This window comes from Pelobates fuscus, chromosome 3 (assembly GCF_036172605.1).
Source record: "Pelobates fuscus isolate aPelFus1 chromosome 3, aPelFus1.pri, whole genome shotgun sequence".
NCBI classification, from domain to species: domain Eukaryota; kingdom Metazoa; phylum Chordata; class Amphibia; order Anura; family Pelobatidae; genus Pelobates; species Pelobates fuscus.
Genome location: NC_086319.1, coordinates 282,949,193 through 282,964,910, shown reverse-complemented (window position 1 = coordinate 282,964,910; position 15,718 = coordinate 282,949,193). Strand labels below are relative to the sequence as shown.

Genomic DNA, 15,718 nt, shown 5'->3' with positions numbered 1-15,718 from the left:
AGTGAATAATTTTCTAGCAACCTACTTCGTTACCCCTATTTATACCATTTGTGTCACTTTACCCCACTCCCTCTAGCATGTAAGCTCATTTAGCTGGGCCCTCAACCCCTCTATTCCGGTACATCCACTTGTCTGGTTACAATTAGGTGTCTGTTAGTCCACCCATTGTACAGCGCTACGGAATTTGCTGGTGCTTTATAAATAATAAAATAATAATAATGGGACTGTAACAGGTCATCCATCAGCAGATATATGATTATGGAGAGCTTTGTAAGTAAGCACGAGAATCTTGAACTGTATCCTAAATGACAAATATTTTCATATTTCATATGAGTCCAATAGATCAGTAGGTGAGGAAGTGAGGTTTCCATAGAATGATTAAGAATGTTTGGGATTTGAAGACATAGGTTGAACCTGAGATTCTGTTGTTTTGCCAAAGCTATGTGAAGGGTTTTACTCTTCCAAAGGAAATGAGAGATGTGTTTGTTGATCTTCTTATTATCTATATCATATTTAGCAAGTCACTATTTTTTTAGAAAGAAAAATTACCCCTAAAAAACTGCTCCAAAGTGTATAGAGTCATGCGAAAATTAAAGTAATCCTCTTTTTTCATTTTATGGTTTTACATATCAGGACATAATATCAATCATCCATTCCTTAGTGCGTATTAAAATGAGTTAATTAATTATGTAACATCCAAGCAAATATATTTGAATGCTCTTATATTGCAATTAAACTATCCACTTGAATTTTAAACTTTAAAAGGTGTCTGCCTGTTTCTTTTTTTTAAAGCGTTTTAAAAGTAGTCTGAAAAGTGACATCGTCAGACTTTCCATGTTTTCACAGATTTTGCGCCTAAACCACTACATCCCATTAAAAATACTTTAAGAATTTCCAGTGAAAAATCTGCCTCACTTTCTATGAAACCTAAAAGTGGAGTATTTGAACGCCAGAAAATGTAGTACTTTTAAAAATGAAATATTAATAAATGAAATGTACTACACTAAATTCATTGTAAAATGAAAAATGAAAGTAAGGTCACAAAATAATAAATAGTTGAAAAGGCCATCAAAATTTATAATCATACCAGAAAAAAAAAAATCCCAGAAACGTTCCAGATAATTTAGTGACATTTTGATAAATCTCCTCCATAGTGCTTTGTGTGCTAAAACACAAACATGCATATACATACAGACATATTCTGACAAACACTGACATGAGTTTTGTATAAATAGATTTCACTGAAAAGAGACATAAACATTTTTTCTATAAATGCTTTATTTGCTGTATCAAAAGAAATGAGGATAAAGGGGTGGATGGACAATCTGAAGTGAATCCTGGTCGATTGGACTGGAAACCCTTTACATAGCAGGAATCATTGCAAAATCTGTTTAAAAACAGAAGCTGATGCCACCGATGTTAAGAATGCTGCCAGTATCACAGAGCGCCAAATTTGTAATTGGTTCTGTTTGTTGAAAAAGAAAGAAAAAATTAGGAACAAAAATCAGATTTTTAGCATAATACGCATTTTTACAATTTTGCAAGCTTATCCTACATTCTAAACTACAATATGCAATAACTGTGATATTCCTTTTACTATCTTCCTAAACCAGTTATGTTAGTGTTAAACACAGACACATTTGAAACTTGATAAGCCTAAGAAAATAAATCAACAATACATAAAATTGATTTGTGAGTGTGTGTGCTAGAATGAGTAAACGTGTGAGTGTGTGCGTCTGTCAAGTGTTTGTGTGCAAGAATGTGCAGATGTGTGGATCTGTCAGTGTGTGGTATCGTCTGTCAGTGAGTGTGTCTGTCAGTGTATGTGTGTCTGTCAGTGTTGATGTATGTAGGTGAGTGTTATATTTTTAGTGAATGTATGTGTGTCTGTTGGTATGTATGTCTCTCAGTGTGTGTGTCTGTGTCTGTCAGTGAGTGTATCTGTCAGTGAGTGTGTGTGTGTCTGTCAGTGTGTGTGTGTCTGTCAGTGACTGTGTCTGTCAGTGTGTGTGTTTGTGTCTAGCAGTGTGTGTGTGTGTGTCTGGCAGGGAGTGTGTCTGTCAGTGAATGTCAGTCATTGTCTGCCATTGAGTATTGGTCAGTGTGTGCTGGTCAGTGAGTGTGTCTTGTCAGTGTTTGTGTCTATCAGTGTGTGTGTCTGTCAGCGAGTGTGTCAAATAAGTGAGATTGTGTGTTTGTCATTGAGAGTGTGTGCCAGTGGCTGTGTGTCTGTCAGTGTGTGACGGTCAATGAGTTTCTTTGTCTGTCAGTGAGAGTGTGTGACTGTCAGTGAGTGTGCCTAATTACAAAAAGGGGTTGGGTATATAGATGGAAAGGTGGAGTAATTGCTGTAGAAACATGCATGTCTGTACTTGACATTTGTTTGTGTCTATCAGTGTGTGTGTCTGTCAGCGAGTGTGTCAAATAAGTGAGATTGTGTGTTTGTCATTGAGAGTGTGTGCCAGTGGCTGTGTGTCTGTCAGTGTGTGACGGTCAATGAGTTTCTTTGTCTGTCAGTGAGAGTGTGTGACTGTCAGTGAGTGTGCCTAATTACAAAAAGGGGTTGGGTATATAGATGGAAAGGTGGAGTAATTGCTGTAGAAACATGCATGTCTGTACTTGACATTTGCCAAGTCCAGACATGCATGTTTTTATGGCAACAGTTAGCAAGATGACCATGCCCACCTGGAGGGCGCCAAAAAGAATTCCGCACCCAGGCGTGTGTGACCCTAGGATTGGCCGTGATCTCAGTAGTGTTTTCACCAACACAGATCATAACTAATCTGTCTGATATATTCAATAGTACAACTCAAATCTACTTATCAAAATTGTATTTAGTATTTAGTATTTAGTATTCAAATCTCTTCACCAGAGCAGATTATAACAAGTCTGGCAGGGTTATTTACTAAAGTGAGAATTGCTGGGACAGATTAGAAAAATAAAAATCTGTTAATTCTGGTTTCAGTTTGGTTATTTTGCCCTTAAATTTAATTTGAATTCATTTTAGTGAATAACCCTGTATGTTTTAGCAACATACATTATATCAAACCAGTGCCTTCAACACAATCAGTCATCAATCATTAAGGTATATCAACCATTAAGGATCTACAGGGTCATAACAGATCTGGTGAGGGAACTGTCCACAGCAAAATTCAAACATAATTTTTTTCCGCCAACATTTAATTGAAACCCATCAGTAGTAAGCAATACACAGACACGTGTGGTCAAACTGTTTAAAATGAAATCTGATGTGGTGTGGATTGTATTTCTAACAGAAAGCTATCACTTGGTTATTAGACCTTTTTATTATGATTCCTTTATATCAGTGCACTGCAGATGTTTGTGAATTACATATTCCTCCATCCTTAGAGGTTTTTGAGTTTAATTACTTTTTTCCTGAAGGCTGTCTGAGCACCATGAGCAATTTAACTCACAAACCTCTGAAGAGCCAATTGATATTTACCCTATTTATTTTTTCCTCTTTGTACCACTCTGTCCCACTCTTTTTTGCTTCTGTGCTTTTCCCTTTAAAACAGTTGTGTCTTTTTTTGTTCATATCATCCCTCTTATGATCCTCTATGCTTCCCTTTCAGAGTCTCTTGCTTCTGTTTTTGTTTCTGTCTATTGTTCATCTTTCTTCTGTTACTGTCATCTATACGATACGTCCCAGCAAAATAAGTTATAGCTAGAACCTTTATGCATGCTGGGGTCACCACACCATCTCACTGAAGCACTTGCTCCACCTTACAAATAACTCTATCTTTCCTGGGCATCTCAATGTCCTTATACCTCCATTTCAGACCACCCCATCTCTTCCATGTCTCTTTTTGTTCCACTTCCTATCAATATCTCTTTCATTACAGCTATGATTCTTTAAAAACTCCCAGAACCAAGTGTGTCCCCATACATCCTGTAAATGCCATGTATCTGATCCAATGCAACCATATCCCATCCCTCCTTTGCCTATCATGTCTTTGTCTTGATCTTTCTCTCAACAGCCTTGTCTCTGTCCCTCTCTCATCAATTGTGTCCCTCTCTCTCAGCCATATTACTCTGACGAAATCCCTGTGTACCTCTGCCTTCCTTATATGTCTGTCCCTCCCTTTCCAACAAAATCCATGTCAGTTCCTTCTCTGTTCAAATATCCTTTCTGGTCCATCCATTTTATTCTCTTGCATTTGCAGTTGGCGCCATAGCCTATGCAATATGATGAGTATCTGAAACGTTGAAGGACATTACTTTCTCTTGCAGCAGACGCAATGCTATAATGTTCCACATCTTAAAATGGTAAGCCAGAACAATAGCAGAAATTCATGGGGCAAATGTTTACCTCCTTCACCTAAATTTCCTAGGAAATCGTAGAACTAGATACATCTGGCACATAAAACAATCTAGACCATAGAAAAACACTGCTGATGGGGTCCCCCTTTAAGGAGATACATACATTGCCCAATGGTGAAAGTGTCTTCACGACACACATAACACCAGCTGACATCATGATTAAACTTTACTGATGTCTTCACTAACCATATCTTTCCTAATTTCACCTAGTGTCTCTGACAGCACAATTTTTTTTCCAAATTGTTGCAGCACACTACTTTACAAATCTCACTCATATTAACAAGCATATACCTGTTTAAAATCCACATGATGTTTGTCAACATACAAAATGTCAACCAGTTAAAGACTTGGACATCCTACATGCATTCTCAGCTGGTTGTGTTACGTAAAAGACATATCAAAGTAGAACGTCTCACCTTGGTTGACTCGAGCCTCATAAGATGGGAGTCCTCTGCAAAGCGCCTCTATATGAACACCATATATTCCAATGTTGGCTATTGGTACCTGGTTGATGTTGAACTTAAAGAAGGAGGGGTTGGGTGAAAGCTACAGAAGGAAAAAATATTTATCATCACTTTGAATATAGAATAATAATACGTAACTCTTAATAATAATTTTTCCAAACACACATATATATGGTTTAAATTACTTTACGCACCATGACAACATTGCATCATTGCAAAGGTTAAGGTACAGTAAGCACCCTGCACTGTATCCCTGCTCAGACGAGCTTATAACTGCAGCAAACTGCAATAACTGCAAAAATTATTTTGCGGTATTTTCTTAATGTATTATCTAAACAATGCATTAAAAAACATGAGATAATTCCCTGCCTGTCATTTTCATGTAAAACAACACCTGTGTGTGATTCTTTTCACATTGTAATTAAATTGCAATAACATTTTCAGCCATTAAAGTGATAAATTGCATTATGTCGTTTTCCTTTTGAAAGCAGAGCAATCAACAGAATGTCCTTGATGATTTCTCCTGTTTACAACTTTACCCCAGAACTGCTCTATATGAATAAGCATAGCTGGATTAACACCTGCAATCTGTATATAGAGAAAATGATCATAAATATATTTTTTTCCCAAATCCTGTGGTCTGTTCAGCGGATACTTAGTTGTAATCATTTGAGAAATGGCTTATAATAATTATGTCCAATTAGGTGAGGTGTGAAAAAATCTAGAATTCGCAGAGTTGGACTATTGACTGTGTTTGCTAAATTGTCCAAGAGCCAGAGTTAAGGGAACTGTCACTATTGAATAACATATTGAAAATCACCAACTTGTGTTAACCTTTTTTTCATGAGATGCCCTTTTTTTGTTTATATTTCTATTAAAGATTTAGCAAATGACGTAGTAATCCAGTTCAGACAAGGCAAAACATTCCAAATGAAAAAGGGAAATGGAAATATTATTTCCTCCTTTTCTTTGTTTGCTTTCTACATGCTGATTGCCAAGTGCATAGGATAGAACAGGTATGGAGCTAAAATGGAGGCACTTCATACCTCACACCTCACACATGCATATGTGTTAAATATGATGATAAGTAAAAAAGGTATTTAATATGGTAAACAATGAACAGGCATCTAAGCTTTCTTCCTTAGTATAGTCTGCAATTGGCCACAGCAATAACATTATTGAACCGTACCTGTTTCCGCTGGGCAGTGCTAAGGGCAGCCAGACTGGGGAACACTTCTCTGTTCATCTTTGACACTATGCAGATCTTCTTTGCAAATGGCCGAGTTGCAATGTAACCCTTAGAAAACAAAAATCATTATCTATATGTTTTTTACCCATTGTCCTTTATTTGTTCAGATATGTATGTATGAACATTTATATTGTATGAACTTTTAGATTTTTTTTTTTTTAATTGTGCCAATAACTCAAGAGCTTACAATCCAAAACTAAGAAGTCACAATGTATATACCTGCAAGACCCCACCCTTGAGATCCACAGTGGTATTATGGTACAATGGAAAATGATATGCTGAAACACTTACTCTGCCATAGTCACATATGGAATCCCAGGAGTCCCAGCCATTCAGGCTGTTTACACTGGCCACATTATCCTGGTTATTGATGTTTACAGTCTGGTGAACATTGCCTCCCACGTTCCCTTCATTTCCAATGTCAACATTCTGTGTAAGAAAAAAGTAATATTAGTGTCCCCAGAGCAGAACAGATATATATCTAACCAAAATGCACTACTAATTGAACTTGACATTATTTTGGATATGAAAAGGAAAAAAAGTCTACTTATAAACCTAATCTTTAGATTTATTTTTTTGCAAAACTAAATAGAAAGTGTCTTGTTAATTGACTTGCAAGGTTCAGTCCAAAATAATGTCTGAAGAAATATCCAAGTTGTACTGTTGTTCCAGATTTGCTCATGCAGTGTAATGTTTGTAAGCTAATTCTCAGCTCAGATATCACTTTGTAGTGAATGTCTAAGTGCATACCCTTAAAAGAACACTTTAGTGTTAGGAATACAAACATGCCCTGCCCATTTCCACGGAGGGAGATGTAAAGAGTTAAATAACCAATTATTTTGTTACCTGGTTCCAGCACTGATGACCGTTGGCACTGGGTGGCGCTTCGCTTCCTCCGCCATCAGCCAATGGGGGGGACGGGACCTAATGCTCATGTGCGGCATAAGGCCTTCACCATGGGAAAGCATTGACTCAATGCTTTCCTATGGGGGTTTATTTGATGCTGGGTGTTCTCATGCAGAGTGTGAGGACATCTAACGTTGTTTCACGGTGTCTAGCTCTGTGAAACACCAGGAAGCTCCTCGAGTGGCTGTCTTGTTGACAGCCACTACAGGCAGTGTTAGTACTGCAATGTAAACATTGTATTTTCTCTAAAACTGCAATGTTTTACATTGTAAGACCAAGGGAACAGAGACACTGCACCCAGACCACTTCAATGAGATGGAGTGGTCAAGGTGCCTATAGTGTCCCTTTAATCTGCTTTTTTGGCATTTTATATATCTATATGTATATAATGTAATTTTGTATTGCATATGTTTGCATATTACAGTTTCCAAATTAATAACTTTTTAATATTCCATTGTGGGTCATTTTGTCTACAACCGTATTCTACTGTATTATAGTGATGTCGCGAACATAAAATTTTCCGTTCGCTAGCGGCGAACGCGAACTTCCGCAAATGTTCGCGAACGGGTGAACCTGGCGAACCGCCATAAACTTCAATAGGCAGGCGAATTTTAAAACCCACAGGGACTCTTTCTGGCCACAATAGTGATGGAAAAGTTGTTTCAAGGGGATTAACACCTGTGACTGTGGCATGCCGGGGGGGGATCCATGGCAAAACTCCCATGGAAAATTACATAGTTGATGCAGAGTCTGGTTTTAATCCATAAAGGGCATAAATCACCTAACATTCCTAAATTGTTTGGAATAACGTGCTTTAAAACATCAGGTATGATGTTGTATCGATCAGGTAGTGTAAGGGTTACGCCCGCTTCACAGTGACAGACCAAACTCCCCGTTTAACACACCGCAAACAACCGCAAACAGTCCATTTGCACAACCGCAAACTCCCCATTTGCACAAGGTTGGATACCAAGCTAGCCATGTCCCGTTACTTGTCCTCACTGATGTCATTGAAGGTCTCTTCCTCCACCCAGCCACGTACAACACCAAGGGTCCCCGAAAGGTGACAACAAGCCCCCTGTATTTTTTTTTAAATGTACACTACTGTTACACCAGATATGAGTTGCACTGGTCTGACACTGTGCCCTGGCAGGCCCTGAAACGCACACGTGTGAAGGAAACTGACTGCTATTATATTACAGTCAAAAAAGCTTTTTTTTTTTTTTTTTTTTAAATGCAAGCTATTGTGCCCCCAAAATTTTCGTGTGTTGGGGTGCTGGAATGACGTGGGCCAATGGGAGCCTGAATCAACTTTTGGCTCCCACTGCCCCTTTAAGAGCGAGCTCGTGACTCGAGCCGTGCTCCTAGTGCCAGGCGGGCCACGTGACCGATCACTGCGGTCAGTGCACGCGACTAAGTCAGAAGAGGAGATCAAGCCGCATGCGGCTCGTGTGGAGGCAGGAGTGATCCAGCCACGCGCGGCTCAAGCTTAGGAGCCAGGTCGGTCCCAGGATAAGGTAAATACAGCCACAACCACTTATCCCAATCACACACCTTTCCTAAAGTCCTATCCCATTAAAAGCATATTACCGCGTATTTGATAAAACAGATAGACCACCTACTTCATCTAGGTTACCGATCGATGGTTCGATATTCTGAGCCCTCTCTGATTTACTGTACACGACTATTCGATATTCCCACAAATTTTATATAGCATTTTATGTTTGTTTGAGACCACCTTAAAAATATTGGATATCGCTAAAAATCATGATCACTATGTACTTTCTCTACAAACCTTTAAACTACTCATCCATCCGCTATACCACTTTATCCCACCTAGAACTAGTGCCCAGTTAAAATACTTGACTCTTAATTACCCACACTCAGTCGTACCACACACATTTCACCACTACTCTCACTGAATCCCTCTGACTACGGCTAAATTAATCTTCTACATCAGAACACTACTCCTAAGATTGGGTTGTATCCATGTCTCGGGTCTTTCAATTAGAATAGGGGCAGCTTTGGTCTCCTTCAACACTGACACTCCAGTGCATATTATTAAAAGATTGGGCAGATGGAAATCCTCAGTCTACAACTGATATATTCCTCATCCCGAGAAAGAAATGAGGAAAGCTTTTAAAAGTTTGGCTTTGTAAATTTGATGCAATGAGTGTGTTTTTCTTTGATACCTTTTCACCCTCTTTGCATGAACCCGATTTACATATATTACTAATATGTTTCTGAACATATATATTATATTATTCACTCACTCACTCACTCACTCACTCTCTGGGCCGGGCTAAGACATCATGCTGCCTAGGTCCAACGATAAATGACTATGGGAGGGATAATGTATAATAAATACAGGTTACTGGCTATGAGAGGGATAATGTATAATAAACACAGGTTACTGGCTATGGGAGGGATAATGTATAATAAACACAGGTTACTGGCTATGGGGGGATAATGTATAATAAACACAGGTTACTGGCTATGGGGGGATAATGTATAATAAACACAGGTTACTGGCTACGGAGGGATAATGTATAATAAACACAGGTTACTGGTTGTGGGGGGTAATGTATAATAAATGCAGGTTACTGGTTGTGGGGATATAATGTATAATAAACGCAGGTTACTGGCTATGGGGAGATAATGTATAATAAGCACAGGTTACTGTCTATGGGAGGATAATGTAAAATAAACACAGGTTACTGGCTATGGGAGGATAATGTGTAATAAACACAGGTTACTGGCTATGGGAGGATAATGTATAATAAACACAGGTTACTGGCTATGGGAGGATAATGTATAATAAACACAGGTTACTGGCTATGGGGGATAATGTATAATAAACACAGGTTACTGGCTATGAGGGGGGATAATGTATAATAAACACAGGTTACTGGCTATGGGGGATAATGTATAATAAACACAGGTTACTGGCTATGGAGGATAATGTATAATAAACACAAACACACACAAAAAAAGAATGCAGCTTCAGAATTAATCTAAATTGTATGCTGTCTAGGAGGTGGGAGGGTCTGGTAGGGAGGGTCTGCTGCTGATTGGCTGGAATGTGTCTGCTGACTGTGAGGTACAGGGTCAAAGTTTACTCAATGATGACGAATAGGGGCGGACCGAACATTGCATATGTTCGCCGTCCGTGGTGAACGCGAACACACTATGTTCGCCAGGAACTATTCGCCAGCGAACCGTTCGGGACATCACTACTCTATTATATATACTGCATAATATTTCAAAACTTCATAAAAAATAATTCTCAAGAAAACATAATTATAGCTAAAATCTCAACAGAGAACAGCCTTATTTTAGCAGCTATAGCACAAGGGAAACACAATTTAGGTTTTGTCTTCTGGGAATACAGAGAATATCTACAAAAACATTTTTAAATGTTTTAAGATGGATGTTTATCACATACAAAAATGGTAAATTAAAATGTACCAAAACTATGTTTACATGCACAGTAATAATAATAATAATCAAAACAATCAATAAAATAATAACTGAAGTGTTTTACAAGAAAATATGTTACATTGCCCTCCTTTTTGGCCTAGAGCATAGAACTTACTACTGTCCAAATTTCTGACAAGGAAAACAAAAATCCCAGTGTCAGCCAAAATTGTGGGATACACTGGGAGGAAGCACAAAAGTATTATAAGTGGTCAAAAAAACAACCTTAAACTTTATTCTCAATGATACAAAAAATAATGGTCCACTTAGAAAGAAAATATAAACCGTATTAAAACAGAGGTACAAGAGGTAGGTGGTGTTCACCTCTGGACAGGTAGGGAAAAGGGTATTTACAAAGAGAGGTAGAAAGTCTGCATCCTTCAACTAGAGTCATCCAAATATCCCCTGTACACTGTGTGCCAAAACAGCAGAGAGGGAACCAGGAGGTTGCAAAAGGTACTACAATTTCCCCATTAATAAAAATCTCTTGCTGTCCCTATATACCTCAGCACCGCACAGAGCCTACCTGAACCAGGAACCCTGAACATTTAAAACAAAAATTAAAATGTGCATAGTGCTACCCAAGTGCAAATTTACAATAAAAGAGCTTGATGCACGTTTCAGCGTGCTAAGACGCCGTCGTCAAAAGCAGAGAACTGCTCAAATTTATCAACCTCAGATGACAAGTTGAGTAGACACTTCTGTGCCTCAAACATGCAAACCTGAGGCTTGGGCAAGTGCAGTGCAGATGTAAACAGTATCTAATTGATATCAAATATTATCGTAATGATCAGCGGAAAGCACAATAACATATGTTGTATTGTGTGCCCCATTTCAAAGAGCCAAAGATGCTACAGACATTTTATGGATTACTAGACTAGAAGCAGCATTCTTACATCATTGGCCAGTGAAGAGGTCAGCAGAGTCCCTAGGAGAGCAGTGAGGATAATCTGAAAATTTAAAAAAGTGTAGGTTAAAATACAGTCCCATGCTTGTTAGACTAAAATGTAGAGCACTGTCATTTATTTTATCCTTCATTTTGCACCCCTGAATACTTGACAATTCAACACAAGAAAGCATTAAAATATACTCTGTTCACATCGGATATCTGCTGTTTGTATGATACAAGTAATCGCTACACTTTTAGTCAAGGATGCAAATTCAATAGCATTATGTATGTAGTTAAAAACATTTAAAGTGCAATCAGGAGCACATACCATCATTGTTTCTGTCTCTCCTCAAAAAGAAGTGAAGACCAAGAGAATGGAAGAGGGAAAGGTAGATCCAGACCCTCTCTGAACCTCCTTTATATATGCTACAGAGAACCAGCATGTGCATTTTATCTTGGCCTGAATCCACATCCCTAATAAAAAGACACATTGTTGATTTTATCGTATTAGCAGTAGATATGAGATTTCCTGTGTGGATTTTGATTTCATTGTAATGCACTTGGTGCAGTACGCTCATTGTTCAACAAAATGTGTTTGTCCAAATGTAACAAGGTGACTTTAAAGTAAAGGTAGGTTCTAAGCATTCATCAAAGTGCTCAAGGAAGGGACCACTGAATCATTTCTTTAGGTTGCAAAGCTATAGGTAACACATATGTAGCGTAATATATCTATTATATTTTACCTCATAGGTATCTGTGGGGTGGAGGGTAATAATTAATGACGGCTCCAGTTCCTGTTCCTATGTGTAGTAAGGCCAAAGGTTCCCAAACCCTAATACAGGGTCATGGGGTGGAGGAAAGAGAAGTGCACCCTAAATGTTTTTTATTATCATTCAATTCCCTTCTTTCTCTCTTTGTAGACCCTCATTTGTCCAGGTTTTGGAGGAAAAGATCATCCTTTGCTCCCTCTACATTTTTGTTTACCAGTCAATTTAGCTTTTTTCCTCTATTAATGGGATACTCTAAGCAGTAAATAAATTTAGCTTAATGAAGTTGTTCTCATGTATAGGTTATGTCACTGCAGTGCCACTACTCAGTTCTCTTCAATTTAAAAGTTAAATTACTTTGTTTATGCTGCCATAGCCTGTGACTCACATCTCCATGAACAAAATGTTTCATTTTTATCATACATTGTGTTTACTTTAGAAGTTCTTATCTGCTGCTCTATTAATTAAATTTTGATCACACACAAGGTTGCTGTGGGCTCTAGCAGGCAATCAACAGAGCACAAAATAAGAATTCTAAGATGAACAGACAGTGCAATAAAGGAAAAATGTATCTTTTTCTTAGGAAGTGTGTAGGAAGGCTGTGTACGTCTCAGAGAGTGGTAGTGTGACTTGGACTGCATAAACATAGTGATTTAACTACAAATGCATAACCCACTGTCATTACACCCCAGCAAAACTACATAAACTTCAAACAACAACTGACACTGGCTGGAGATGCCACCAACCCGATGCACATGCATCCTATATTTGATGGCACTGCAAACTGATCAACACATTTTGGAAACACACTCATCCAAACAATCACCAACACCCAACTCCCATTCACATCAGGTTGCATCCTATTCCTCCTGCTACCCCCATCCCTCCCAAAGCACAATACCCCTTTAATCACTCACCTCCTTAATGCTGCAAGCCAACTCATTCCAGGAAACACCCCCAATCCCCCCCTCTCCCAACATTAAGGGAATGGATCCAAAGGGTAGAAACTATACGAGTAATGGAAGAAATTCCATTTTCCATTTCTAAAAAAATATTCTAGATATACTCAAACTTGGGGGCCCTGGATAGCCTTTCTCTGCACCAACAATCAAACTTACAGACTCATGTATGACATTTAACACTCTATATTGTTACCTAAACACCTGTAGTATGACACTCTGGTACAGATTAGACGTATGTCCAGGATTTAAATTATTTTTGGTAGCGATCGCTAACCCTATCAATTAGGCATGTGCACCAGTGAAATTTTCATTTTGTACGAATGAATTCGTACTAAATAAACATTTCAATCATCCAGTCTGAATTTTGTCAGTAAAACATTTGTTTTTCAGACGAAATTCGGTAAAAAATTATTCGTTTTCGTCTATTAGAACAAAAATAATACTGCGCATCTGCAAAAAATGAACAATTCCTACCACCCTCCCTGCAATAAAACCTATGGGGGTCATAGTGATAAAAGGGAGGTTAAATCCTCCTGCATGCCCCTACTCTCGACATGTCGCCTAAACAGCGAGTAGGGGCATATCGCCTAAACAGCGAGCAGCCAGTGGCTGCTCACTGTCATTTAAAACTGGATATAAATTAGTATCTTATGTCCAAGTGATAGAGAGCTACGGTAAGAGTACATGTAACCAATAGTTACAGCAAAAACAATAACAATGCTGCAAAATGCTGCAAAATGAAAAAGTAGCTAGTTTTTGCAATAACTATTGGTTACACGTATTCTTACCGTAGCTCTCTATCACTTCTATATAAGATACTGATTTATATCCAGTTTTAAATGACAGCGAGCAGCCACTGACTGGTTGTTGTTTAGGCAACATGCCCCTACTACACAGGGGGACCTGGCACAGGTCCCCCTTTCACCCATGGTGGGGAACCCAAATAGCTAAAATGGGGGGGGACATAGTTCCTCCCACACATGGCCCCACCTGTGACCCGCGGGTGGGGGCTATTTAAAGGTATACTATAGGGTCAGGTACACAACCATGTACCATTTAGGTGGCTTGCCCCCCATAGCCCCCTTAGAAGGAATTAAAACTCACCTTAATTCCAGCGCAGCACAGGTCCGCCGGCGCTAGAACCACCTCCTTTGTGACATCTTTCGAATTTCAGATTGCAGAGCATGGAAACGCTGAATGGCACTGCTGCCTACTGTGCAGCACTGAGCCAGAAAGCACCTCCAGTGGCCATCTGAGGAGTGGCCACTTGGAGGTGTCCCTAGGGGCAATGTAAACACTGCCTTTTCTCTCCAGTGTTTACTGCATATATTGATTATACTCACCAGAACAAATACATTAAGCTGTAGTTGTTCTGGTGACTATAGTGTCCCTTTATATAAACTGGGGGACCTAGTGTCCCCCATAAGCACCCACCCATGACCGGCTGCTGGGTACCTTAAATAAATAATGGGGGGACCTAATGTCCTCCCCCCCCATGGCCACCACCAATGAGTGGTGGGTGGGGGACCTAAATGTCAATATGGGGGGGACCTATTGTCTTCCCCCAGGTCCCCACCCATGAGCGGCAGGTGGGGATGCTAACAGACAATGGGGGGGGACCTATTTTCCTCCCCCCATGGCCCCCACCCATGAACAGCAGGTGGGGGCCCTAAATGTCAATAAGGGGGGGACCTATAGTCCTCCCTAGCACCCACTTATGAGCGGCAGGTGGGGGCCATACGTATCAATGGGGGGGCCTATTTTCTCCCCCCACGTCCCCACCCATGAGGGGTGGGTCGGGGCCCTAAATTAAAATAAGGGGGGTCCTATTGTCCCCCCTGGCCCTCACCCATGAATGGCAGGTGGGGGCCCTAAGTAACAAAAGAAGGGGGGACCTATTGTCTCCCCCCCAGGCCACCACCCATGAGCGGCAGGTGGGGGCTAAATATAACATATACACCCCCTCACCAGAGACTAGGGGTTCCCAAACCCCTAGTCACCACCCTCCCCAATAAAACTAAACCCTACCTACCCTTTTACTCTAAAAATAGTGAGCGGGGACATAAAACTAAATACCTGTAAAAAAAATTAAATTATACTTACTATTAGATGTCTTCTTTTTTCTTAAACCTTCTTTTTTCAGCCCCAAAAAAGGCCAAATAAAAATCCATAATTCCCATCAAACTAAAAAAACAAAACAAAACATGAACGCAAAAAAAACCAACACGCCGAAAAAAGAAAACCTGACACCAAAAAAAAAAATCCATCTTCATCCAGCGAGAGCACTGATTCCAAGCCAACCAATCAGAGTGCTCTGACAGGTAAATTAAGAGACTGACAGGTAAGTCTCTATATTTACCTGTCACAGCACTCTGATTGATGCGGAAAAAATAATTTTAAAAAAGCCACAAAAAAAAAAACCTTCAGAAAAAATAATCTTGGAATCCAACGATCAGAGTGCTCTGAGTCATTTTACACAGCGGTGGAAAGTTTGGGGGAATTTTCCCATGCTGTGTAAAATTACTCAGAGCACGCTGATCGGTTGGATTCCAAGATTATTTTTTCCAGTTTTTTTTTTTTGTGTGGCTATTCTTTTTTTTATTTTAACAGTTGCGACGGGACAATTATGGATTTTTATTTGACCATTTTTGGGGCTGAAGAAA

At 39.4% G+C, this 15,718-nt stretch overlaps 1 protein-coding gene across 1 annotated transcript; it reads right to left on the bottom strand.

Moving 5' to 3' along the window:
• Positions 1-1,297: 1,297 nt before the first annotated feature.
• Positions 1,298-11,707, bottom strand: LOC134601140 (gastrokine-1-like). Its single transcript, XM_063445575.1, has 6 exons — positions 11,655-11,707; positions 11,334-11,387; positions 6,346-6,483; positions 5,995-6,102; positions 4,758-4,887; positions 1,298-1,465 (listed from the first exon to the last, which is right to left on the bottom strand). The coding sequence occupies exons 1-6, from the start codon at positions 11,658-11,660 to the stop codon at positions 1,392-1,394; spliced, it is 510 nt and encodes a 169-aa protein (XP_063301645.1). The 5' UTR covers positions 11,661-11,707; the 3' UTR covers positions 1,298-1,391.
• Positions 11,708-15,718: the final 4,011 nt, after the last annotated feature.

Excerpts from the sequence above, each read along its gene's own strand:
- LOC134601140 (XM_063445575.1), bottom strand. Across the intron at positions 6,103-6,345 it reads CCATATGTGACTATGGCAGA|GGTTACATTGCAACTCGGCC; the intron begins GTAAGTGTTTCA and ends TTGTTTTCTAAG. Across the intron at positions 4,888-5,994 it reads GCACTGCCCAGCGGAAACAG|CTTTCACCCAACCCCTCCTT; the intron begins GTACGGTTCAAT and ends TTCCTTCTGTAG.